We start from the raw sequence: 26,413 nt of genomic DNA on the forward strand, positions 1-26,413 counted from the left end.
CAAAGGTTTGGCCCAACAGACAAATGTTATGAGCAACGTGCAACTCATAGGCCGGCCCAAAACACCTAAACGATAGGCCAGAAGGACAATCCAATCTCGGACCAGAAGGCCTGGCCAAGGAGGAACGACGTCCGCTTCCAACTCCAGCCCGCCTCTCTGACTGGAAGGCCTCACGAAGAAGGAACAACACCCGCTTCCGACACCGACCCACCTCCTGATGGCCTCTCCGACCAGAAGGCCTGGCCAAAACACCACTTCTGACTCCGACCCGCTTCTTCGACCGGGAATGCGCCGAACCCCTGCTTACAGCTCCTCTCCGACTGGTGCAATCAGAGCTGACTGGGACCAACCGACCAGGGATGCCTGCTCGGTAAGGACTAGGAAACGGACAGAGAAAGTAAAGCAGGGCACTCAAGTCAACCGCAATACTGAGGAACGTACCCTGTACACCTGCAGGACAATACCCTGTGACCTCCCTGGCATAACAGAACCCAAGCAGTGTTGTAGGCGCCGACATTTCCCCTACAGTGTTGTGAGCGCCATCAACTCCCATACCAGATAAATACGGTAAGGCTCCCCCATATGCCTCTGGGCATCAACAGTTTTGTGGACGTCGGTATTTACCATACCAGGCGAACATGGTAAAACCCCCTACGTGCCTTTGGGCATCAACGTATAGCAGGCACCGACGTCTGTCATACCAGAAGAAGACGACGCGACCTTCACGTGCCTCTGACATTAAACAGTATTGTGGGCGCCTACCATCATCTTGTACCCGCCGACGTAGGCAACAAGACTTAGTAGCATACGCACTCTCTCCCTCTCACTTGTAAGGCCATTCCATTCATCTATAAAAGAGGATGCACTCTCTCTCTCAAACAGATAGATCGATAAAGTTCACTAGCACATAACAACAGAACCACCAGGTTTAAACCACGAGCATATAGCGGAGCTCCTATCACTCTCGGTCCCTTTGACCAGAGTCCGACCAGACCTCTTGTACCCCCATCTTTCTCCTTCTCATTTGTAACCTCACTGCAAACTTCGAACACCTGAGCTCAGCTATAAAGTCGCCGACCGACTCAAACTGGACTAGGGCACGTTGTCTGAACTAGTATAAACCCTGTGTCATTGAGTGCTAGGCCACTTCCGATCACAACGTACAGCAAAACTACAAATATTTACGTGTTGATCACTTCCTGCACCGACAATTAAGTTCTTTCTACGGCTGTTATCTAAAAATAAGACTTGACTCGTGATAATCTGAGCATAAGAAAGAAATTAGATGATGTGACATGCCTTTTCTGTTCTGAAAATGAATCAGTGCAGCACCTTTTCTCTGAGTGTGCTGTAGCTAAGCAGACGTGGATTTATTTCTCTGAAGTTTGTGATAGAGATGTAGGTCAGGATTTCCTGTCTATTGGACAGTTGTGGTTAAGTAATAAGAAATTTTTACTATGCAATTCCTTTTGTGCTGCAGCCCTGTGGGGGCTTTGGAAGCTAAGGAATGGCATTTGTTTTCAGGGACAGTTTTGGGTGGATTTGAGGCTCCTGCTCTTGAGAATTGCAGCTATGCTGCAGGCATGGGTTGTCCTGTGTTCCCAGGAGAAAAAAACAAGAGTTCTTGCTGAGATTGGAGAAGCTGAAGAACATTGCTACAAATCCAACAAGAATTTGTGGCTGAGCAAAGTAAGGGGCATAGGAGATGCCCTGATGTTCCAGCTGGCACGTAACTGGGATGATCAGCCTGTACGTGAGGAAGTGAAGAGGAAGCTTTCAGAAAGTACTAAGGCAAATGATGGGAAGGAGAGATCCTGGTTGAAGCTGGTCGACTTTGAAACAATGAAGAAGTGATAAGAATCCGTTTCGCTTGCTGTTTTTGAAAGAGTTTTGCATCAGTTTTAGTTAGCTTTTCTTGGTGCTTCGTTGAGGATTTCTGTCGTAAACTTGAGGGTGTTTCCTGAGACTGTATGGACAGGTGTATCCCACCTGAATGCTGTAAGCCTGGTGGTGTCTTTGCTAATGCTAAGACAGGGGCATGGCCCTATAATATAATAATAATTTAAAAAATCGGAAAGAGTCCGTCCACGCGCGTGCGGATGAGATGGGCTCGCACGGACTCTGATGAGTCGCGTCGTGTTCGTGTCCCCTCGCGGTACACGCTGCGTGGTGGTGGATGGTGCTCCCCTGTCCCCTCTCGGTGAGCCGCTGACGCACCACGAGCTCCTCGATCCCATCCGCTCCGTCGCACGTGGCAGCTCCTCCCGACACGCGTCACGCTCCGGTGCCACGGCAACCTAGGCGATCAAACCCGGACCGCTCAACGCCAGCCATCACCAAGCCGGAAGCCACTAGCGTCGAGCGATCACAACCGGTGACCATCAATCAGCTCACACACCTCCGTTCATCAGCACAGTAGCCACGCTCTACGTACTCATCTTAGCTCTCGAAGCCGCCACTGCGGTGGAGAAGCACGACGATAAGGGCAGGGAGACCGGCGCGACCGCGGGACAGGGCATGAAGGACACGGCGGCGAAGCACGACAAGGGCAGGGAGACCGGCACGGCCGCGGGACAGGGCGTGAAGGACACGGCGACGCGCGCGGCTGGCGCCACGGCGGAGAAGACCCAGGAGGCCACGGGGACAGCGGCCGACTACACCAAGCAGGCGGCCGCGAAGGTGAAGGATGTCACTGCCGGTGCGGCCGGGACGGCCGCGGAGTACGCGAAGCAGGCGGCGGTGAAAGGCAAGGAGGTGACGCTGAGCACCGGCGAGACGGCCGCGGATTTCGCCAAGGCCGCGGCCGAGAAGGCGAAGGAGGCGGCGGTGGCGACGGCGAAGACGACGGCCGGGTACACGCAGCAGGCGGCGGTGAAGGCCAAGGACGTGACGGTCTCCACGGGCGCGCAGGTGGCGCAGAAGGCGACGGAGGTGACGGCCGACACCGCGCGCAAGGTGGCGGAGTACGCCAAGGAGAAGGCGGAGCAAGGCAGGGAGCGCGAGGCCCGCGCCGCCGACCAGGCGGAGGAGCCTGGCTGTGGCGCAACCACGCAGCAGGCCAAGGACTCGTCGTCCCAGACGGCGAGCAAGGCCAAGGAAACGGCGTCCCAGACGGCGAGCAAGGCTCGCGACATGACCGGACAGCACAAGGACAGGGCCACGGACACCGCCGGCGAAATTGCGCGTAAGGCCGCGGACACGGCCGTGCAGGCCAAGGAGAAGGTGAAGAATACAGCCGTATCCATGTTTCAGAAGGCGGGTGACACCGCCGAACATGCCAAGGAGACTGCGAAGGACGCGGCCGGCGGCATGGCGCAGAGGTCGAGGGACACCGCTGCGCAGGCCGGGAACAGGGCGAAGGACACCGCTTGGCGCGCTGATGAGCAGAAGGCAGGGGAAGTGAAAGAAAGCGCGTCAGGGACCGGCAAGACTGGCGGTGGCGATGCGACGACGAAGGCGAAGGTACGTGCACGCGCAAGGTGGTGTTCGACGTCGCGTTTGTTCTTTGCGGCAAGCGTGTGCGTAGCTGACGGCTTAGTTGTGATGCAGGGTGGCCAAGACGAAGACACGACGGTACTGGGCGACGTCCTGGAGGCGGTGGGCGCGACGGTGGTTGGGCTCGCGCAGCACGCCAAGGGGATCGTGGCCGGCGAGGAGGAGCTCGTCCCGGTAGAAGGCGAGAAAGGGAAGGCCACCGGAGGAGCCAAGGAGGAGAAGCGCAAGCTCGCTTGATGGAATGATGACGTGGAGCCGTTGCTCTGCTTATTTGGGTTCGCCCTGTACTGCCTTTGCGACACGTTGAGGTGTGTATTGCCACTGTATGGGTGCTCCCGTGCGGAGTGTGAACTGCGATATACGGAGAAGTGTGTTTAATGTATGACATGCGAGTTCGTGTACTTTTTTATCGTCTACTGGTGAAATAGTTGGAGGGAGCAATAAATTGAACCAAATGTTAATCTAGCAGGTTATCACTGAGGCTAAGTTTTGTTTTCACTCATTTAGTAAAAAAAATCTTCTGAAATCGATGGAAAAGCCGTGCTAAACAAGACCTAAATTGAATCAGATTGTTAGTTTATGGCTCTGAAACCGGTGGAGAAGACGTGCCAAACGAACTAAACTGTTAGTTTACGGCTCTGAAGCCGGTAGAGAAGCCGTGCAAGTGAAGTTTACGGCTCCCCGAAGATGGTGTAGAAGCCATGTCAAACGGCATCTAAATTGAACAAAATCTTAGTATCGGGTTCATAAACCCGGGGTCCTTCGTAGACCGACTTTCCAATAAAGATTCGACCCAAGCAGACAACGCGCAACTCATAGGGCCGGCCCAAGTATCTAGTTCGTTTGGCAAGCCCGAGCAGACAACGCGCAATTCATAGGGCCGGCCCAAGCAGACAACGCGCAACTCATAGGGCCATCCGCCTCCACTTTTCAGCCTCAAACAACGCCGCGGAGTACGAGGCCCTCGTCAACGGACTACGCATCGCCATCGAGCTTAGTGCTACGCGACTCTACGTTCGCGGAGACTCGGAGCTAGTCGTTGATCAGGTCATGAAGGAGTCCTCCTGCAAAAGCCCCCTCATGGCAGCATACTGCCAAGAGGTACGCAAGCTCGAGGACAAATTCCAGGGGATTGAGCTGCATCACGTCCACCGAAAGGACAACGATGCCGCCAATTTTCTTGCAAAATTGGCCGCCAGGCGGGATCCATCCCCAAGCAGGGTCTTCATCAACGACGTCCATGAGCTGTCCGCCTGCATCCTAGAAGGTCCGATCCAGACACACCCCGATGCCCAGCCGGCGCCTGGGGGCTCCGACCCCAACGCCAAGCCAGCGCTCGGGGGCTCCGATCCTGGTACCTCCATGACGACGTCACCCGCCAACGTCGCCGTATTGGCTCTCGATCAAACCGACTGGTGAGCGTCGCTACTCGCCTACCTCCTCGAGGAGGTTCTCCCACCCGAAAGGACTGAAGCCCGATGGATCGCTCGACGCGCTAAGACCTTCGTCGTGCTCGGTGACGAGCTCTACAAACGGAGTCCATCAGGGGTGCTCATGAAGTGCATCCCCGCTAACCAAGGGAAGCAGCTCCTCCTCGAGGTCCATGTCGGGATTTGTGGACATCATGCGGCCCCAAGGTCGCTGGTCGGAAAAGCCTTTCGCTAAGGTTTTTACTGGCCCACCGTGCTACGAGATGCAGAGGAGGTCGTCCGCAGGTGTGAAGGATGCCAGTTCTACGCTCGGCAAACCTATTTACCGGCACAAAAGCTCCAAACCATCCCCATCACCTGGCCATTCGCGGTCTGGGGCCTCGACATGGTAGGACCCCTCAAAAAGGGCCCAGGCGGCTTCACTCACCTACTCGTAGCAGTCGACAAGTTCACCAAGTGGATAGAGGCCAAGCCCATCACCAACATCCGCTCGGAAGAGGCAGTCAAATTCTTCCTCGACATCATCTACCAGTTTGGCGTTCCTAACTGTATCATCACTGACCACGGAACTAACTTTACCATAAAGAAGTTCCTAGACTTCAGTGATGGATACGGCATCAGGATTGACTGGGCCTCGGTCGGACATCCACGAACTAACGGTCAGGTCGAGCGTGCCAATGGCATGGTCCTCTAAGGACTTAAGTCACGCATCTTCGACCGACTCAACAAGTACAACGAGCGATGGGTTGTAGAGGTCCCAGCGATCCTCTAGAGCCTGAGAATGACCCCAAACTGATCCACATGGTTCACACCCTTCTTCCTGGCCTACGGAGCTGAGGCAGTGCTGCCCTCTGACCTCGACCATGGTGCCCCAAGAGTGAAAACTTTCGACCGCGACCGAGCCACGGAGGCTCAGCAAGACACAGTCGACCTGCTCGAAGAGGCCCGCGAGACAACCGTCATCCGCTCCGCTCGCTACCAACAAACCCTCCGTAGGTACCACGAAAGGAAGATGAGGGGGAGGATACTCAACGTCGGTGATCTCGTACTCTGGAGAACCCAATCAACGAAGGAAAAGCACAAACTCTCTCCACCATGGGAAGGGCCCTATACGGTGACCGAAGTAATCCGACTGGGCACCTACCGACTAGAGGACAACAATGGCAACGTTCTCACCAACACTTGGAACATTGAACAGCTACGTCGTTTTCCCCTAAATTTGGTCTTACCGCTTTTTAGTCAACACTTGCTCCTGTAAAAGCACCCCAGCCCAAACATTTTTAGCCTGGGGCGCTCGGGGGCTCCATAAGGGTACAATACTAAATATTACCTCTCTTTTTTACTATCACATGGTAAATAATTTTGTCCCCAAACGGAAGCACATTCCATTCCTTTGATTGCCCCACGTGACTCTATTCTTACTCCCAACCGAACGCACCCCGCCATGACCTACGGTTATAAACAGCCGAGCCCTGTGGGCCATGCCTAGGTTCTTAACAGCTGTAGCCTACGGAACTAATGGGCAGGTGCGAAAAAGAAAAGGATAAAAACAAAAGTTATGCCAGGATAAAAAACAAGGAACGGATAGTGGTTCTATCACAAGAACAGAACTGATGGATTCATTGATACAAAAAAACTGTTCACATGGGGGCTCACCCACAACTATTACATTTTCTAAACTACTTCTATTCCAAATACCACACCCGTGGGTGTGGACTTCCCAGGAGGTCAAGGGGCCCCTGGTTCCGTCCCCTTGACTTCGGCGAGCGCAACGGGTATCTCAAGGGTGTTGCACCCATAGATGCTCAGCAGAAGAGCATGGAGCTCCTGACCTTCTCATGCAGTCAAGGCAGCTCCTGGGCAAGGACGCTGCTACCAAGGTATGGCTGCCATGGTTGGAAGAAATCTCATCAAACTTTATGAACTGGCCAACCTGAGCAGCTGCAAGAGCGGAACCCTCCATCGGTATGATCCTGAGCAACTTCCCCTCCGACAAGGCTCGCACGGTGAAGATCTATCGGAGAAAATCCTCACACGGCTCCATCCCAAAAAAGGCCTCATAGATGAATCCAGCACGCCACCCCCTTCAGCGGAAGCCACCCCTTCTCAGGCAAAGACGGCCAGCACCGCCCCGGGCAGCCTCTAGCTCGACATCACGCTCCGAATTCATGAAAGGGTCTATAAGTCCTCCCCCTCGCTTACCCTCTCACTTAGGAACCGTCGCGGCATACAGGCACTCTCGGTGAGGAGGAAGAAGGAGGAGAGACAATAGTTGGAGAACAGGTAAAGGACTATGATGGAGAGCCCCCTCCCTCCCCCTATTTAAGGAGGAAACACGACAGCCGAAGAGGGGCAAAAGATCAGAGCGAAAAACTCCCTCCCTTCCCCCATTCAATGCGGATGGGAAATGATGGGACGCACCCTGACCGATGGGACGCACATTGATCGACGGAACGATGCCTGGTCAGATGGAACTCCGCCTGGTAAGGCGAGACATGGCCAGGGTATGGCCCACCACTACCGCACGCCGATCACAAGAACCAAAGCGCCACCACACACGGGTAGCTCTCCGTATCCCTAGGTGGGACTTGGAAAAACCCAAAACGGGATCTCCGCCAGGGGAGACCATCGGGCTTCCTAAGTCGATCGAACGGCTCAGAAAAACACCGAGAGATAGGTAAGGAGCAAAGGGATGCCCCATGTAGGACATGCTGACTCCATCACGAACGATGAGCACGGGTCCCGGTCGAACATTTCTGACTAAAGCTCTTCAAACCCCTTCACTCGAGTCATCAAGGTAACACTACCAACCCCCGCTATTTCTTTATAATCATTTCATATATTCATACACGCATTCATTCCATACGTCCGTGCCCTCCGGATGATTCGGGCCCTAAACCGCCTGGGGGCACGGGAACTAAGCATCGCACATGCAGCGAAATGCATCACAACGCTCTGTGTTGCATCACGGAGCGGTAGTTGCCTCATTCGACATGAGCAACGACCGATCGAGGTTCGAAGGTTGGCCCACGAAGGGCTCAAGGCCACCCCACATCAAACAGAGCCAGGGGAGAAAACACAGATGAGCCCCATGCGGCCCTCGCCCCGCCTGCCCCAAAGCAAACAGGGTCATCTCAACCTTCTTGTTCGATCCTGAACCTCTTACCAAGCCCACAGAATCTCCATCGAGAGGAGGCCATCAGGCCACCCGGGTCGATCTCCAGAACGACCCAAGCATATGCCGGGTTGCAGGTAAAGGATCAGTGGAATGTCACAAGAGGGCTATGCCGACCCCGTCACAAACGACGGACCCAGATTCCACTCGATCATACCCGTTAGCGAACTCACCTAGTGCGTCACTCGAGCCCGAGTGATCGGGACAAGGGACAAAACTCAACCCCTCCAGTTGTGAGAAACCAAGGACGGGGTAGCGCACACAACTCAAACCGACCCCTACCAGAAGCCCAACAGGGCTCGGGGGCTCAAGGCACACCAAAAACCTTGGTCTACGACCCCAAACTCGCCCCATCCACTCGGCTACGCTTCGACTGTACACTAAACGCCTGGGTCTACGACCCCAAACTCGCCCCATCAGGATCCACGAGCTCCGGCTTGCATGATCCCTAAACTAACTAACTAACTACCTCGGCTGCGTGGGCTGCACCGAGGCCAGGATCCACTACTTTGACTCGCCCGATCCCACGGCGCGCACCGACGCCAGGACCCGCGAGCTCCGTCTCGTCCGATCCCTAAAACTAACTACCTCGCCCGATCCCATGGCGCACATCGACGCCAGGATCCGCGAGCTCCATCTTACCCGATCCCTAAAAAACTAAACCGCCTCGGCTGCGCAACGACGCCTTGGCTGACAACTCCATCTCGACTAAAAAGCACGCACACACGCCCGCTAACAAACACCCCCAGACGATTCTGCCCGAATCGCCTGGGGGCTCGGGGGCTACACCCGCGGGTGCGCGCACCCACGTGCACCCACTGACAAAACAAAAACCTCTCCCGCTGGTAACACAAAAACCCCCATAGACGATTCTGCCTGAATCACCCGGGGGCTACACCCGCGGGTGCGCTCGCGCGCACCCACCGTCAAGATAAAAATCTCCCAGACGATTCTGCCCTAATCGTCTGAGGGCTCGGGGGATCCTGTCGGGTTCATAAACCCAAGGTCCCTCGCAGACCGGCTTCCCAACAAAGACTCAGCCCAAGCAGACAACGTGCAACTCATAGGGCCGGCCCAAGTATCTAAATAATAGGCCAGAAGGGTGATCCAATCACCGACCGGAAGGTCTGGCCGAGGAGGAGCGACGCCCGTTTTCCGACTCCGGCACACCTTTCCGACCGTAGGGCTTACTTCGGTCTCTAGCCCGCCTTCGGACGGCCTCTCCGACCAGAAGGCTTGGCCAAAGCACTACTTCCGACTCTAACCCCACGTCTCCGACCGAGGTACGCAAAAACCCTGCTCACTGCTCTTCTTCGACTAGAGCAATCAGAGCCGACTGGGACCAACCGACCAGGGACGCCTGCTCAGAAAGAACCAGGGAACGAATGGAGAAAGCAAAGCAAGGCGCGCAAGTCAAACTACGATACCAGGGACCGTACCCTGTACACCTGTAGAAATAGTACTCTGCAACCTCCCTGACACAAACAGTGTTGTGGACGCCGATATTTTCTCTACAGTATTGTGAGCGCCATTAACTCCCATACGGTAAGGCTCCCCCCACATGCCTCTGGGCATCGACAGTGTTGTGGGCGCCGGCATTTACCGTACCAAGTGAACATGGTGAAACTCCTCATATGTCTCTGGGCATCAATAGTATAGCAGGTACCGACATCTGCCATACCCGAACAAAATGACGCAACCTCCCACGTGCATCCGACAATCCAACAGTGTTGTGGGCGTCTACCACCATCATGTACCCACCGGCGTGGACAACAAGGCTTAGAAGCATACGTACTCTCTCCCTCTCACTTGTAAGGCCATCCCCTTCATCTATAAAAGGGGATACGCTCTCTCCCAATATTCAAGTGATTCTAAATTTATTAGATCGATCAAGTTCACTGGTACACAACCACAGAACCGTCAGGTTCAAACCATAAGCACACGCTTAAACACTTAGCTCATAGCGGAGCTCCTGTCGCTCTTGGCCCTTCCGATCGGAGTTCGACCGGACCTCTTGTACCCCCGTCTTTCTCCTTCTTGTTTGTTACCCCACTGCAAACTTCGAGCACCTAGGCTCAGGAATAAAGTCACCGACCGACTCGAACTGGATGTAGGGCACGTTGCCTGAACCAGTATAAACCCTGTGTCATTGAGTGCTAGGCCACCTCCGATCGCAACGTACGACAAAACTATAAATATTTACTTGTTGGTCACTTTTTGCACCGACACTTAGTTTAAGAGGTTATCTAGACCAAGGCCAAATTTAGAGGGAGTAATTTAGATTTTTTTTCTAGTTTTAGGCCTCGTTTGACACGACTTCACTTCACTAGTTGAAGCCAGTTTTTTGGCTTTAGATCTATAAACAGCTTATCGGTGGAGTTGGAGATAAGCCGTTTAGCAAAATAGCTTCATATTTAAAGCTTCTTAAAACATGCTCTCATAAAACTTCATGCAGAATCCACTAGGACGAGGTGAAGCCGGACGAAGCTATTATTGTTGGCTCCATCCCATCTTAAACTTCCATGAGAGCACGATTTAATGGGCTTTCTGGGTGAAGCAATTTTGTTTTTATCCCATGTGATAGAGAACGGCTCCAAACAACTTCTAAAACCAGTGGAGAAGCCATACCAGACGTGGCCTTAATATTACTAGCAAGGTGTCTGTGTCTTGCAATTGAAGAAAAAAATCAAAACATTTATGAAAAACAAAAATAAGAATGTTAAGTATTTATCTAGGGTTGCTAATCTTTCCTTTACGGGTAGAAAAATAGAAAATCCACGGTTGGAACTGAATAAAAATATACGTTGAATTTGGTTACGGGCACGTACATACGGATCATAGGATAGCGAACATCGATACTTGAACAGGATACATAACACATAACTGAGTACGCTTAAACAAAAAAGCACTGGCAAAATAAAAAAACAGAAGAAGAAAAACGAAAAAGACCGAAATCGAGAAACTCTTCTGGATTTTTTTAATTTATATAACCTAATAATAGTTTCTTCTTCAGTTCCTTTTGGAAGAGTTCCCAACATGTTTTTACGGCAAATTATGACCGAATCTGTGTACAGTTAATATTATTGGAGTGCTAGAACAGCTTCTTCGTTAGCGTGGGTTCCATCGTTTATCCATCACAATAGAGCTAATAGATCCAATTGCAAGATATTTTACCACCTATTTTGCCTATATTCCCTCATGTTTTTCAAAATAAGAAAACGTATAAATATCACTTGGATACATGCAAAACAGTAAAGCGATGGCAATGTCTCGGTTGTCGTTTTGTTGATTTTTTTAGTTACACATTACAGGACAGACGATTACAATGCACACAAACTCATCTCTATGGACGTACACACGCAAGCTCTATCACTATGAGCTTCTTCGAAGATCGACAAATCCTTGAGATTAACGAAGTCATCATAGGCATCTTGTTGTCAACGGGAACGCCACCTACCACTCACTGGATACACAAGGCCGTTAAATCCTTAGAAAATTCGTTCTCACAGGGAGACGAACCTAGGACATGAGTCTACTACTAGGACTCTTGGTTGTTCTTGTTGCAACATGTTGATTTTTTGTTCTCTTTCCCTTATCAACTTATAAGACTAGGGAAAGCGCTAATCACAGACGTTCACCGGACAAAATAGCAGCGTATGATCAGACAAGACATTTCCTTTTCGAAAAAAAAATATTTTCATAACTTTCTGTTTTTGGAAAATTACAAAATTACATTCATATTTTTTGTGTATAACATTTTACTTAATAAACCTTATCCATAATTTCTTAGCAAGCTCATAACTTTTGTGAAACAAAGTTTATTACCACATTTTTTATCATAGCCTTTTCGATACGTTTTTACGTAACTTTATACATAATTTATCATGACAACTTTTTTGCATGATTTTATAACTCAATTTTGTTCATAACTATTAGCGAACAAATTTATCATAATAATTTTTAACATAATTGTTTTGACATAATTTTTGTATAATAAATTGTACGAATAACATAGCTTATACACATGTTTATATTGTCTAACAATTTTTTGACATAACTTGTTCCAAACAAACTTCTAAATCTTAAAAAATATTCCTTGTATATAAAAGCAAAATTGATAGGTTAATATGAAAAAATAAAAATAAAATGAAAGAAAAGAAAAAAGTGGAAACTACATAGAGGCAGAGACTTGACCGTTGACCCGGCCCAGGTCATTAGTCCAGCCGGAGCTAACACGGCGAGGCAAAGCTTCAGCAGCTACACATACTCAGGACTCAGCCCAGGTCCACGGTCTACTATACATCACATTCGTCTATCAAGGTTGAAGTCTCAACTCTCAAGTGCAACGACACACTGCTACACGCTTCTCCAGTTCATTCACCATCACCAGTAGCATGCCTAACCTTCTCGTCGTCCTCCTTATCCTTCTCTTGCTTAATTCCATCTCCGATTCGGCACATGCCAACGACGCCGAGCTCCGAGCTCTCTTGACCATCAAGAAAGATTGGGGCAACCCTGCTGCCCTCAGATCATGGAAGAACAGCAGTGCCTCTGCTTCGTCCACTCACTGCCAATGGGCTGGGGTTGCATGCAGCAACGGCCAAGTAACCGCCCTCTCCTTCCAAAACTTCAACATAAGCCGTCCAATCCCAGTGTCCATTTGCAGCCTCAAGAACCTGACGTACATGGACCTCTCCTACAACAATCTCACCGGCGAGTTCCCGGCGGCTGCACTCTATCGCTGCTCGGCTCTGCGGTTCCTCGACCTGTCGAACAACATCTTCTCCGGAGTCCTCCCAACTGACATCGACAAGCTGTCTCCGGGGATGGAGCACCTCAACCTGTCAAGCAACGGTTTCAGCGGCAGTGTGCCGTTGGCGATCGCGGGGTTCCCGAAGCTCAAGTCGTTGGTCCTCGACACTAATAGCTTCAATGGGAGCTACCCGGGTGCCGCCATCGGCAACCTCACGCAGCTCGAGACGCTAACCCTGGCAAGTAACCCCTTCGCGCCAGGCCCCATCCCTGACGAGTTTGGCAAGTTGAAGAAGCTGAAGATGCTGTGGATGTCAGGGATGAACCTGACTGGTGGCATCCCTGGCAAACTGTCGTCGCTCACTGAGCTGACGACGTTGGCTTTACACGTAAATAGCCTTCACGGTGAAATCCCGGCGTGGGTTTGGAATCTTCAGAAGCTTGAGATCCTGTACCTTTATGACAACAACTTCACCGGTGCAATTGGGCCAGATATCACCGCCGTGAGCATACAAGAGATCGACCTCTCCGAGAACTACCTCACGGGACCTATACCGGAGAGCATCGGCAACTTGAAGAACTTGTCGTTGCTCTACCTGTACTTCAACAACCTCACCGGGCCGATCCCCTCGAGCGTCGGGCGGCTCCCGAACCTCGAGGACATCCGGCTGTTCAGCAACAGGCTCTCCGGCCCCCTCCCGCCGGAGCTCGGGAAGCACTCGCTGTTGGGCAACCTTGAAGTGAGCAACAACTTCCTCAGCGGCGAGCTGCCGCACACCCTCTGCTTCAACAAGAAGCTCTACGACATCGTGGTCTTCAACAACAGCTTCTCCGGCATGTTCCCGGCGATCCTCGGGGACTGCGAGACGGTGAACAACATCATGCTGTACAACAACCACTTCACCGGAGAGTTCCCCGAGAAGGTATGGTCGGCGTTCCCAGACCTGACGACTGTTATGATTCAGAACAACAGCTTCACTGGCACTATGCCCAGTGTGATATCCTCCAAAATCACACGGATCGAGATGGGGAACAACCAATTCTCCGGCGACGTGCCGACCTCCGCGCCGGGGTTGAAGAATTTCCGGGCGGAGAACAACCAATTCTCCGGTCCTCTAACGAACAACATGTCGGGGCTCGCCAACCTCATGGAGCTGTACCTCGCCGGGAACCGGATATCTGGCTCGATTCCACCTTCCATCCAATCACTGGGAGCTCTGAATTACCTGAACCTTAGCAGCAATCAGATATCTGGGCTACTTCCGGCAGAGATCGGGTCGCTGCTGGTGCTCACCATCCTTGATCTCTCCAACAACGAGCTCACCGGAGAAATACCTCAGGAGTTCAACAATCTCCACCTCAATTACCTGAATCTCTCGTCCAATCGGCTCGTCGGAGAGGTGCCAGCCGCACTACAGAGTCCAGTGTTCGACGCCGCCTTCTTTGACAACCATTGCTTGTGCGCCAGACAGGACTCCGGCATGCTCCTCCGGATATGCCCCCATGGAGGAGGTCATAGTTCCGCCAGAATGATCATCATCCTAACCGCAACAATTTCCAGCATTTCTGCCATCAGCTTCGTTGCTGTCACGGGATGGTTTGTCCTCCGGCGCAAGAATAACTCGAGGGCTCTGACGTCGTGGAAGGTGATACCGTTCGGTACCCTGAATTTTGGCGCGCAAGACATAATCGGCAACATCAGCGAGGAGAATCTGATCGGCAGAGGTGGGTCAGGAAAGGTGTACCGCATCCATCTCGGCAGCAGCCACAAGGCAAGAGGACACCACGGTGGCGACGGCGGGGACGGTCACTCGACGACGACGACGGTGGCCGTGAAGAAGATCGGGAACGACGACGGGAAGCCCGGCGCGAACGACGACAAGGAGTTTGAGGCGGAGGCGAGGTCACTGGGCGGTCTCCTCCACGGCAACATCGTCAGGCTGCTCTGCTGCATATCCGGCGGCGACACGAACACGAAGCTGCTCGTGTACGAGTACATGGAGAACGGGAGCCTGGACCGCTGGCTGCACCGCCGCCGCGGCGGCAAGCGCGCGGCCGCGTCGGGCTCGCTGGACTGGCCGACGAGGCTGAGCGTTGCCATCGACGTCGCGAGAGGCCTCAGCTACATGCACCACGGCTTCACGAGCCCCGTCATCCACCGCGACATCAAGTGCAGCAACATCTTGCTCGACCGTGGGTTCCGAGCCAAGATCGCTGACTTTGGCCTTGCTCGAATCCTTGCCAAGTCCGGCGAATCGGAGCCGGTGTCGGCTGTCTGCGGAACGTTCGGTTATATTGCTCCAGGTGTGTGCCCGGAGCCCAGGACATTGGAAGGCTAAGGCTTTCCATGTGTGGCCTGTGAATCTGTGATGTACCTGACTTGAGATTTTGGCTGCAGAGTATGTTAGCAGAGTGAAGGTGAGCGAGAAGGTGGACGTCTACAGCTTCGGGGTGGTGCTGCTGGAGCTGACGACAGGAAGGGGGCCACAGGACGGCGGCACGGATTCCGGGAGCTGTCTAGCGAAGTGGGCGTCGAAGCGGTTCAAGAACGGCGGCCCGTGCGCGGACTTGGTCGACGGTGAAATTCAGGACCCGGCCAACCTGGACGACATGGTGGCCGTGTTCGAGCTCGGGGTGATTTGCACTAGCGAGGATCCGTCCTCAAGGCCGCCCATGAGCGAGGTACTCCATCGGCTCCTCCAGTGTGGCCGGAATCAGACGTCCATTGACGACGACTCTGCTAAAGACGTGTGTGGCGTTCATTCTTTGGAGTCCATGGTTTAACGTCAATTGTTTTATCAGTCCTATTAGGCTGTAAAAAATATCCCCTCTAATTGAAGTATGCAAGTCAAACTCCATAGACTTTCTCGAGTATATAGAGACTACCTAAACTCATAAGGGACTTACTAGCGCGCAGACGTCCAGCAAATGAGCATGTCCGGACGCCCCCACGCATGCTGCTGTCGGAACCCGCCCCGCCCACGCCTACCGCTGCTACATGAGCACATCCATTCCCCATCCGCCTCGCCCTGCCCCGCACACGCACCCTGGCTGTGCCTGCCACTCCTTCCCGCTGACCCCCTCCTCTCTCCGCGCCGGCGGGACCCGGGAGCCTGGATGAGGCGAGCACATCCCGTCCGCAGGATCCCAGGCACGTCGTGCGCCCCATCTGCCGGCCCCGACTCGCTGTGCCCCTTCCCCCAGCACCCAGGCCGTGCCCCCAGGACTCTCGGAACATACCTCTAAAACACGAAACACTTGCAACATGAAACACTTAAATGCAACATAAATCTGAAGCAGATAAAACATTTTGAACATACACTTGCAACATATGTGGCAAACATATGCAACATCTAGATAAAACACTTGCAACGTGAAAATACTTACTGCAACATAAGAATGAAACAACTGAAATATTTGGAACATACTCTTGAAACATATGTGTGAAACATATGTAACATCCAGATCAAAACGCTTGCAACATACATCTGAAATAGATAAAACACTTTGAACAAACACTTCCAACATGCCTATGAAACATTTGCAACATCCCGATCTACTTTTGCAACATCCATATGAAACACTTGCAACATACCTCTGAAACATCTAAAACACTTGAAACATACGTTTGCAACATGCGCTTTCAGCGCAACATCTCCTTGCTGCTTGGGAATGGAGGCTTGTCGACGCGTGGAGTTCACCGGTATAGAGCACGATGGTGGCGCGGAGCTCGCTGCTCCGGTGGAGAAGGCCACGACAGGTCCGTGGAGAAGGTTGCACTAGGTCCGTGCATTGGAGAAGCCAGCGGTGGGTGAAAAGCGCGGTGGAGAGGGAGTAAGACGAGCTGCCGTGCTCTGGCGCGGAGGAGATCTCGGGCGACGAAGCCGAGGCGCGATGGAGAGTGCCGTCGCCGAGGCGGCGCAACGGAGCGCCATCGCGGAGAGCTGTCGCGGCGCTGCGGTGAGGTGAGTTTTTTCTTCTTCTTTTTAGAATGGTTGGATGAGCAGATAAGATGCGATTATTGGGCTGCGTCACGGCCCGCCATCAGCACCGTTCGGGCGAACGAAGGCCCTATACCTAGCATTACCGAACTCATAACTGTAGCTAGCAATTGAACCCATTCATATAGGTGGGTTTTTCGTGAGATATTCTATAGTGCTCTTTACTTAAGAAGCACTTGCCATATAACATAGAAGAGAAGTGCAGATCAAATAACATGGACCTTGCTACGGTCCTCTCCTTATAGTCAAGGACTAGTTTGTTTCTTGTTACTACTTTATAGGATCTCGAATCATATAGGCTACGGGGGCGTCTCTAGGCCTGTGCGGACCGTGCGACAGAACATGCCCCCAAAATTATAGGGCCCGAGATTTAATAAGTACCCTAAGTATGTATAGTAACTGTGGACTCTGTTTTAATTAATACATCAGCAACAACTATCTTCTTTGGCCTATAACGCGACGAGCTACGACTTTTTTTTTTTGAGATTCTAGAGACCAGCAGTGATTCCAATTCTTCGTCATGTACGTACGCTTTGTCGCTTTGACTTCCTCCTATTCCTTTCTATCAGCCATCGGCGCCATCGTTCGTCGTCTCCTCTCGGCTCGAGACTCGGTTGACTGCAACCTAGCTCACGGGCTCGTTCGGCTGGTATTAAAGCCGGCTGAAACTGTTTTATTGTGAGAAAAAATATTGTAGCACTGATAAGTTGGAGCGAACAGGCCCGATCGTTCACCTCGCGCCACCGACATGACCATGATCCCCTTTGTTCCTTGCTTCGCATCAGAAACCTGTTCCATTCCCGTTCATGTCGCGCCCCCAAACAGAAGCTGATTCCTCGCGATGACACGATTTGGGGTATCTTCACATTCCCTTTTTGCGAGACGAAGGTGAGCATCACGGACGACGACAGGCAAGTCCGAGTGCACCGTTGCGCCATCATCGACAAGGGGATGAACTCGATGATGTTTCTCAGGGTGACGGACGACAACGAGGTGGCGGAGCTCGATCGACCTCACGACAGGAGAGCTCAGAGTGCTGGACCATCACGGTGTCAGCCCCCTGCTGCGCACGTGGCATCACTTGGTGGACTTTGGGGACGGCGAAGGGGTGGACCTAGCGGTCAGGGTGTTGGTGCGCGAGGAGGACCGCGGTGTTTTATATATGCTTCAGAAGAAAGGAACGACATATTGTCATAATCAGTGTTAAGTAGCAGTCGAGGCCATATTGTAATACATTGATTTTTTTTCTGTGAACCGTCGATCTTGAGGGGTTTTACCATATAATATTCTCCTGCTACTTATTTATAGGAGATATAAATAGGGAAAATTAGAATTATTATCTGTTTATATTTGGAAAGCAGATAATTATACAAGCCACCATATATATTCTCCTATTTCTAGAGGATGGCGTGTCCTTGTCATGGAGCGGATGCGTGACACTCATCCCTGTCATTGGAGAGGGTATGGACAGATCCATGCTTGTTCATGTCCAAATCTACTTCATCGTTATTCATTTTTCATCCTCCCCAATCTTATACGTATCCATTGGTTAACAACCAATTTTATCCATACTCGTTGTTTTGGTTGAACTACTAGTTTGTATTAATATTTTACACATATACCTGCTATATATACACATGTGGGTTCCAGTCCTAATCCTAGATCGGACACAAAGAGACGAAGGTCACGACTCGTCAAGACTCCAGAGCAGTCCTCAATTTACCAGGACATCGTCGACGCGATCGCCCGTTGAACTCCATGACCAGGCCCTGTTTTATTTAGTTAATCTTTTGCGCATTATCTATGTACACAATTAATCTAGTGTTTAATTATTCCAACTTGCAAGCCATGTCTTCTCCAAATTGGATTAGAAAATATGAACAGGGAAATTAAAAACGTACAATCCTTAGTCTACACTACTATACTTTGTAGTAATATAAGTAATACATCCATATATGTCATTATTTTCTTCTTTTGGCACTAGAGATTAGGCCTCTACTTATTGTTTCGTACAGGCCTCTAGAGTTTTGCCGTGATTTTATTAGACGAGGGAAAAGAAAAAAAAACTGTAGGCTAGGTTATCACTATGCTAGTGTATATCCATCTCCTTTGATACAACCATTTTATCACGTTACGTGCTGCTAGTTATTAGACTGTCTCAGTGTGAGTTTCGTATCCTAGTTTTCAATACTCTCATGTGTTGAAAACAGTGCAAAAAAGTTTCATCCTCGTGAAACTCTCTTACTCCCATTAAAACTTTTATCATCTCTTATTTTATAAACACAGTGCCATCATATTTAATGCCCATGAAACTTTAACATTCTGAGCACGTGAAAAATGAATAGCCTAAAGATTAAAAAAAAGTTTATCATTTTTTTAACAGCAGTTCTTATTGCCCCTTTAACCTTTTTGGCCCATTGTTGTATCCCATTCAACAATTGATACATATTTGTTATCCTCTTAAAAAAATGGAACTTTCGAGCTTTGGTTTGGTGAGTCATACGAGATCGTGTTTACATACCTATGAATTTAGCATCTTCAAATGTATCCAATATATATAATAATTTTTGGGTGTGTCAACTCTCTGTAAAACCCCATTGAGATTGACCTTAAACGTACGAACAATATTAATTCTTAATCAAAACTCTGAGTTTGTCTGAAATAAATGCCGTACCATACACAAACCATTCTCAGATCCTGGCCTTCTATCCCTACCCCATCCCCAAACGAAAGAAAATTGGACTCTGTGGTTTGTAGTTTGACTCATGGCCTGTACCGGCTGTACGTCCTGTACGTAGCACGCGGGTGCCTTGATCAAAGTCAAAATATTTGCATCTGGTTGCAGCGAATTTTCTCTTTTATATCAATATTACTTTTTTTTATCATCTCGTTGCAGCAACCTGCACACAGATCTCTAGACAGTGTCGTCGTTCTAGCGACCATAAGATTAGTTATAGTTTTTTTCTGAGAGGAGACGTACGGGCCCATGTGACAATGTTCTACGCCTTGCCGGTCCAAAGTCCAAACCCCAGTGTGCAGAGCCCGACCGTTGTTGCCGTTGCCGGTGATACGGGCCTCTTTCAAACTGCAACTGGATGTTGAGCTCTGCTGGACGGATCGATTTTTTTTATATCATGTTGGACTGATCGTTGATGAACTGTTGAACGACTTAACAGAGCCCAACCATATTGAAAATATGATTTACAGTATTTTGTATTAAAACTTTTGTTGAGGGCAATGGTAAAAGTTGTTGTTAGATATATGAACACACCGTCCGTATACCCGATCCATGCCTATCTACTAGGCCGAAGACGACGAGGAATGAGGCTCACGTTAGGTCAGGCGAACCCACAAGCTTAGAGGTCAAGTTATTCCGAATACATCCGGCGTGACATATCTAGGCGATAGGATAGAATCAATATGTTATGATTTTCATGTAATAAATTAGGAACACATTTGTTAGACGATCGGATCCATTGTAAGTCTACTCCCGGACTATATAAGGAGGGGATAGTGGCCTTCCGATGGGAATCCCATATTCTACATTCTAGCATATAGCTATAGGCAGCAGCCCTTGTAACCGAGCATATAAATCCAAAGAGAAGCTACTTTAAACAGGACGTAAGGCACTATGTGCCTAAACTAGTATAATCCATGTGTCTTGTGTACTACCCATTTGATTTCCTAACGCTGCTAGGTATTGCCGGAGATAATTATTCCAATAAAAAGGCTGTGGAGCGTGGAGTATCCCTTCTGGCTTCTAGCAGCCTGTTCGCTTGCTCGTAAATGATCGTAAATTTCCAGCCAGGAACAGTGTTTTCCTCTCACACCAAACCAGCCAGCAGTAAATAATCCACGATCGTTTACGACCTCCCGAACAGGCTGTAGAACCCGGGCTACCACTTGTCTCTTCTCTGTTGCAAAGTATCAATTAAAACGAATCTCTTGTTTTTATTGAGAAGTACAGACACTAAAATCAAATGTATAGGGCAACTAACTCTACTAATTACTAGTACCTCCATAGCAGTGCAATATTACTCTAATGTTTCACTGCCTAAATATGCGAACGGAACCAATATTATGAAAGCAACTAAGGTTTGTGAATGCAGGCTTAGCAGCCATGTTCCCATGAGGGGACGGAAAAAATGGAACAGGCTTGGTGTCTTATATATAACGTGGGAATGAATGTTCCGTTCCCGAACGTGGAAAATGTGGCCATGTTCCCGTTGCTGCTAAGATGCAGACTACTCTCCGTTTCTTGTTTGCATTGCCACCGTAGTTTGAACGGATTTTGTTGGTTGACGAGTACCCAAGAAATCTCTTTACAATTCACACTTGAAAACCAGTAGCTAGGGTCTAGGCTCACTTGAAAAGCGAAAATAGGGCTCGTGGGCTGCTAATCCACATGGCAGAGGGATAAACAACTCCTAACTACTAGTACAACAGATCAGCTCCAGTTCATTGGTTTTAAGTTTCAACTCTCAACTCCCACTTGCATGCACTGTTCTCAAATCCTTCGGTTCACATCACTACCAGTTTTGTATTGCAGATTCTTCCCCTAGCCAGAGCCAAGCCATGTTCGCTACAAAGATAGTTGCTGGCAGTATTCTAATTGTTTACAGCTACAAATCGAACTTACATGCGTGTGTTCATATGATTTCACACACAGCTCATACATCTCTGAACAACGATGCACACCATGTTCAGACAAAAGCCGCAGTATAAGAATCAGCAAAACTGGCACATCTTTAATCAGAGAATCAGAAGCTGCTCAAGCAGACAGTCTGTATCACATTTCCGGGACACAATATACACGATTATCTGTGCGTTACATTTTTCATATTTATACCCCCTGACAAATCAAGAAAATCAGGCCTTTGTGCAGCCTCCTATCCCACCTTTGTACCCCCAATGGCAAATGAATACAATCAAATGGAGATGTACATGTATGCAAACATTGGAACTGTACGGAAGAACTACTTTCCCCGCTTCACTTTCTTTCAGTGCGCTACTTTGATAAGCTCTACAACAGGAGTGGCGTGATCATGAGGATTGGATGATTGGTTGGTCCGCGAAAGGCCCATATAACCAGCCTTTGGCGATATGGCGGTAAGCAGCCTCCGTCAGGTGAATGCCATCCCAGCTCCAATGGGTTGTCGGATCAGGACAGGCAGTTGCACCAGGCTCGCCACATTTGGCCGTGACATTGAAGTTGTAAGCTGCTCTCTCAGGAGTCGATGGAGCCCCACAACATGCCCTAGGCAGTTGTTTGGCAAAACCTGAACGAGAAAACACAAGTTGTTAGGTCCCTGCATAGACGTGCATTAAAATCAAAGGCCTAATGACTGAAGCAAAGGTGCCTTCTGTTTTAATCGACAACAATATCTGCCTACTTTTTCTCTAGTAGTTGAGACAGGAAAACTGTCTCCATCAGCAAATTCAAGCCAAATAAAGTAAAGATTACTTGCTACTACAGGGCAACGATGCGATGGAAATTCTATAAATCAGGTACACGTGATCTAGAGATGACAAAGGCATGGCAGCGTTCTAGATGCAAATGGTTGTTATACGCCTTTTCCTGTTATTTTATTTTTTCTATTAAAAAATAATATGGTCAGCAAGGAAAGAAAGTAGTAGGTAGAAACAAAAGTGATTGCCCAAAACGATGGTTCAGCTAACTGAGCAATTCCTAGATGTTTGTACTTGCTGCAACAAGGACTTGTTGAATTTTTGATTCAGCAATGCTTAGAAAGTGGATCAGCAAAAGTAAGAAGGTTGGGTAGCAAAGCGCTGATTATTTCGCATATACACTTTTGACGTCATGAAATGTCCATCTTAACAACATTTTAAGTAAAGGGAGATTGTTTTCCAAAAAATAATGTGTCTACTGTTCATAGATTTTTAAATTAGGTATGCAGGTCATTTAGTAGCTAGTTCAGCTCAAAATACAATGCCAAAGAAGGATCGGTGGTAAAACTATCATGGGAAAAGGATTACTATAGCCCTGACCTCGAATTTTAACCTGTTAACAGAACCATTATTGTTTAAGTCCTAATACATCCTTAGATTGAGTGAAGGGAATCAAACCATTCTACTGTTAGCTCCAAGTGATCCATTGTAATGGAATCTCATTTTCAATGGAAAGGCCTCCTCTCAAGTAGACAACTATTAAAGGGAAGCACTCAAATGAACTGTACTAATAGCAGTGATAGCTAAAAGACCCTTTACAGACTATATAGCAGGTTCCAAATGAGCAAGGGTAAGCACCTTTGCTTTGAAGATACTCTGACCATTAAGCTAGCCCAACTGATTTCGAAATCATAAATTTTGTACTCGCCATTCAAAACATGATTTGTATATTCTGCAATGCGCTAGTAGAGAAGGATAAGGCATCTCCAGCGAGATCTAAACCATCTAATTATAATATGTTGTCTCTTCCAAGAACAGTGTTGAATCCGAGCAGTGGTTGACTCAACATCTAAGCATCTAAGCAAAACTAATATATCACATAAAAGAGATCAAGAATGTAAGAACTCACCAAACTTCTCAGGCTGAAGCATGAACTGGATAACTGGAGTGTAGTAATCGCCATATATGATCCTCACATTGGGGTGCTTGGCCCGGAGCTTCTCAAGCATGGCCTTGAGATATGCATTGTGCACCCAGGAGAATGTGTTGTACTGGCGGACACACCCACTGCGGGAGCCCTTTCCCTCTTCGGACACATCAAGCATGTTCAAGTAAACTGGGAAGCAGCCAGTGGGCATGACACCAGGCACAATCATCTCCACAGCCCCCTCAGCAATCAGTGCCTGCACCATGTACAAACATTTGCAGTTGGAAACACATCCCATGACGACTACCCTTCTACAATACACAACAAAGGGACGGGGAAAACCCCTACCTCGATACCGTCAGAGATGCCCTGGATGACATCCGGCATGAATTTGTAGGCCCCTGGGATGCCCATGCCCGCGAAGAGGGGCGCATTGTAGTCGTTGCCGCCAAACTCACCGACCACAAACAGCGCCTTGGCAAAGAATTTCTTGCATGCTGCAAAAGGAAATGAAGTCAATTGTAATAAGTTTTACCGGTAATCTCCCAATTTTCTAACATATAATGCATCACTAGTGGTTCAGCTAAGCCGGAGAAGGTGGGAATCTCACCCTCCGTGGTGTTGCAGAAGAAAGGCTTGAGATCACGGAACCACTGGATTTGGGTCATGAGCGCTCCGGAGTTCCAGATGACGGCACCGAGCCCCTTGGCCTCGAAGTAGGGCGTGTCGAGCGCGGTGGCGCCGGTGATGGCGAAGTTGGCGCCGTGCGCGAAGCTGGCGTTCTTGGCCTTGGACGGCGGCAGCAGCGGCAGGCCGAACTCTTGCGCTGCAGGCAAGGAAGGAAGCCCAGGAAACCCGTCAGGCACACCAAATCTGGGAGCAAACGACGAAGCCGAAGCAACCGTACCCCCGAATGCGAGAGAGGTCGTACCGAGGTGGTCGATGACGAGGCGCCCGTCGGAGCAGCGGCCGGTGGGCTTCCCGAAGTAGGTCTGGCCGTAGGGCAGGCGCGCGGTGGCCAGGATCTCCGGGGTGCCGTTCTGGATGAGGTTGCCGGCGTCGGCTAGCGAGTCCCCAAAGTTGAAGAGCGCGTGGTACCTCCCCTTGGCCGACGTCTCCCTCGATTCCGCCTCGGCGCCAGCGCCGCCGGCCGCCGCAAGAACCACCAACACGGCGAGCATCGCGCCCCTTCCTCCCATCGCCGCCCGTTCCTTCCCCTGGCTGGCTGCCCCTAGGTTCTTGAATCCGGCGAAGGCCGGACGAATGGAGAAGGTGGAGTCGAGGGGAGAGCGGGGTGGGAGGTAGGTAGCTATCGGCGGTCGGGGTGGGGGTTCTTGTAGGAGGGGCAGGCGGGCGGGCGACGGAGAGGGAAAGGGAAGGGGAGGAAGGGGTTGGTGGTGGTGGTGGTGGTGGTGGTGGCTGCTGCGGCGTTTTCTTGGGCGCTTGCCTTCCTCGCACGCTCGCTGCGGGCGTGCGGTGGCGTGGCTCACTCGGTGTTTGGCGGATTAATTTAGTTAGGCGTGGGGGTGAGTTATTGCGGAGGTGTGGGAAAATGGGAATGGGGGGAAGGAGGCGAGGACGAGGGCGAGGCGCTGGCGAAGCGAGGAGGAAGGTGAGAGACGGGCGGCTGCAGCTCTGGAATCAGCTGGAGAGAGAGTGTGTGTTAGCAGATTGGGTGGGGGTTCCGTAGGGAAAAAAAATGTGGGCGACACGGTTTGACTTGTAGAGTACTAGCTTTTTCCGGCGAGCGGTCCATTTCCCGGCCTAATGCGTTGGACTTGGAGCTCCTCCGGCCTAACCAGACAAGGAAACAAAAACCACCGCTCCGAGAGGTGGCAATGCATCACATTCACAAACAAATAGAAATAGAAATAGAGAAAAAATAGCACAATGAAAATTGCAAAAACACACTATTAAAAACCTATGTAACCATACAACTAATTGTTAGCTGTTAAAGTTTAGCTCAAGATCTGTTTGGATCTTTAGCAATGTCTTTGTCGGTGTTTCGGACCAGTGGATCCTCAACCAACTAGTGAATTTATGCTGCGTGTTCTCAATTCCGGATGGTGATGCAAAGAGACACAAGGCTTATACTGGTTCGAGCAATTGGTGCCCTACGTCCAGTCTGAGAGATCGATCTTGTATTCCTTGCACCGAAATGCTTGTAGTAGGGGGTTACAAGCTAAGTGAGAGAGGGAGCTAGTCCCAGGTCTCAGCGTGGAGTGATGTAGGCTGCTTGAGACGTCGCTCTCAGGCAGCAAGGAAGTGTGCGTGTTACAGAGTGTTGTTTTTGTGAGTGCCTGTCCTCTCCCCCTAGAAATGGCCCAAGTCTTTTCCTTTTATAGTTTGAAGGGAGGACAAGGGTTGTATATGTGCTAACTATACGGCGTCGTGCGAACAGAGGCGGCGTGTCCGAGCCCTGTAGCCTGTTCCTGTGGTGGTGTGATCGTCGGAGTGGTCCGTCCTTAGAGCGCTGGGGCGACGTGCTGGTCACATCCGATCCTAAGGGTCATGGGAGCTCCAGGGTTGCCTCGGAGCGGGCGCGGCGGTCAGCGTGCGGGTCGCTGTGGACTGACTGCGCGCGAGGCCGAGGCTCGGTCGGTGCCGAGGCCGAACCGCGGTGGGGGGTCTCGGCAGACGTGAATCCCGAGATAGCCGAGACCCTGGCGTAGAGTGCCGAGGCCCGGAGGGAGCGATCGATCTGGTACGCTGGAGGCAATGATGACCCGGGTCAGATTTCCCATGCTGCATTGTCTTCGGGGCGGGGGTTACGGGGCACAGTGCAATTCAGGCGCGGATCGTGGGCACAGTGGCCGATAATCCCCGCTGCGCCTTATCCCAGCCGGTATGGCGTTGATGTGACTCCTTGTCTTGTCGGCTGCTCCGCGGTGTCGAGCCGTCGTCCGGCTGAGATTGCGGGAGTGGTTGACGCATTAATGGGACGTGACATGCCGTCGGGAAGGCTGGTCGAGGCGAGAGCGATGGGTTATTGTCAAGCCAGCCT

The 26,413-nt window shown here is 50.5% G+C and overlaps 3 protein-coding genes across 3 annotated transcripts; 2 read left to right on the top strand and 1 right to left on the bottom strand.

The window, feature by feature from the left end:
• Window positions 1-2,381: 2,381 nt before the first annotated feature.
• Window positions 2,382-3,940, top strand: LOC136471639 (late embryogenesis abundant protein, group 3-like). Its single transcript, XM_066469387.1, has 2 exons — window positions 2,382-3,462; window positions 3,550-3,940. Exons 1-2 carry the CDS (start codon window positions 2,518-2,520, stop codon window positions 3,730-3,732), a joined length of 1,128 nt encoding a protein of 375 aa, XP_066325484.1. The 5' UTR covers window positions 2,382-2,517; the 3' UTR covers window positions 3,733-3,940.
• An 8,280-nt stretch (window positions 3,941-12,220) lies between these two features.
• On the top strand, window positions 12,221-15,669 carry LOC136471640 (receptor-like protein kinase 5). Its single transcript, XM_066469388.1, has 2 exons — window positions 12,221-15,156; window positions 15,251-15,669. The coding sequence occupies exons 1-2, from the start codon at window positions 12,495-12,497 to the stop codon at window positions 15,634-15,636; spliced, it is 3,048 nt and encodes a 1,015-aa protein (XP_066325485.1). The 5' UTR covers window positions 12,221-12,494; the 3' UTR covers window positions 15,637-15,669.
• A 5,931-nt stretch (window positions 15,670-21,600) lies between these two features.
• Window positions 21,601-25,031, bottom strand: LOC136476187 (GDSL esterase/lipase At5g45910-like). Its single transcript, XM_066473933.1, has 5 exons — window positions 24,341-25,031; window positions 24,020-24,235; window positions 23,758-23,906; window positions 23,392-23,665; window positions 21,601-22,132 (listed from the first exon to the last, which is right to left on the bottom strand). The coding sequence occupies exons 1-5, from the start codon at window positions 24,606-24,608 to the stop codon at window positions 21,897-21,899; spliced, it is 1,143 nt and encodes a 380-aa protein (XP_066330030.1). The 5' UTR covers window positions 24,609-25,031; the 3' UTR covers window positions 21,601-21,896.
• Between the last annotated feature and the right edge of the window lie 1,382 nt (window positions 25,032-26,413).

Source organism: Miscanthus floridulus, chromosome 8, assembly GCF_019320115.1.
Source record: "Miscanthus floridulus cultivar M001 chromosome 8, ASM1932011v1, whole genome shotgun sequence".
Lineage (NCBI taxonomy): Eukaryota > Viridiplantae > Streptophyta > Magnoliopsida > Poales > Poaceae > Miscanthus > Miscanthus floridulus.

Coding starts and splice junctions, on each gene's coding strand:
- LOC136471639 (XM_066469387.1), top strand. CDS start 2,518: ATGAAGGACACGGCGGCGAAGCACGACAAGGGCAGGGAGACCGGCACG. Junction 3,463..3,549: donor ATGCGACGACGAAGGCGAAG/GTACGTGCACGC, acceptor GTTGTGATGCAG/GGTGGCCAAGACGAAGACAC.
- LOC136471640 (XM_066469388.1), top strand. CDS start 12,495: ATGCCTAACCTTCTCGTCGTCCTCCTTATCCTTCTCTTGCTTAATTCC. Junction 15,157..15,250: donor GTTCGGTTATATTGCTCCAG/GTGTGTGCCCGG, acceptor TTTTGGCTGCAG/AGTATGTTAGCAGAGTGAAG.
- LOC136476187 (XM_066473933.1), bottom strand. CDS start 24,608: ATGGGAGGAAGGGGCGCGATGCTCGCCGTGTTGGTGGTTCTTGCGGCG. Junction 24,236..24,340: donor CCTCGTCATCGACCACCTCG/GTACGACCTCTC, acceptor CCTTGCCTGCAG/CGCAAGAGTTCGGCCTGCCG. Junction 23,666..23,757: donor GCATCTCTGACGGTATCGAG/GTAGGGGTTTTC, acceptor TACATGGTGCAG/GCACTGATTGCTGAGGGGGC.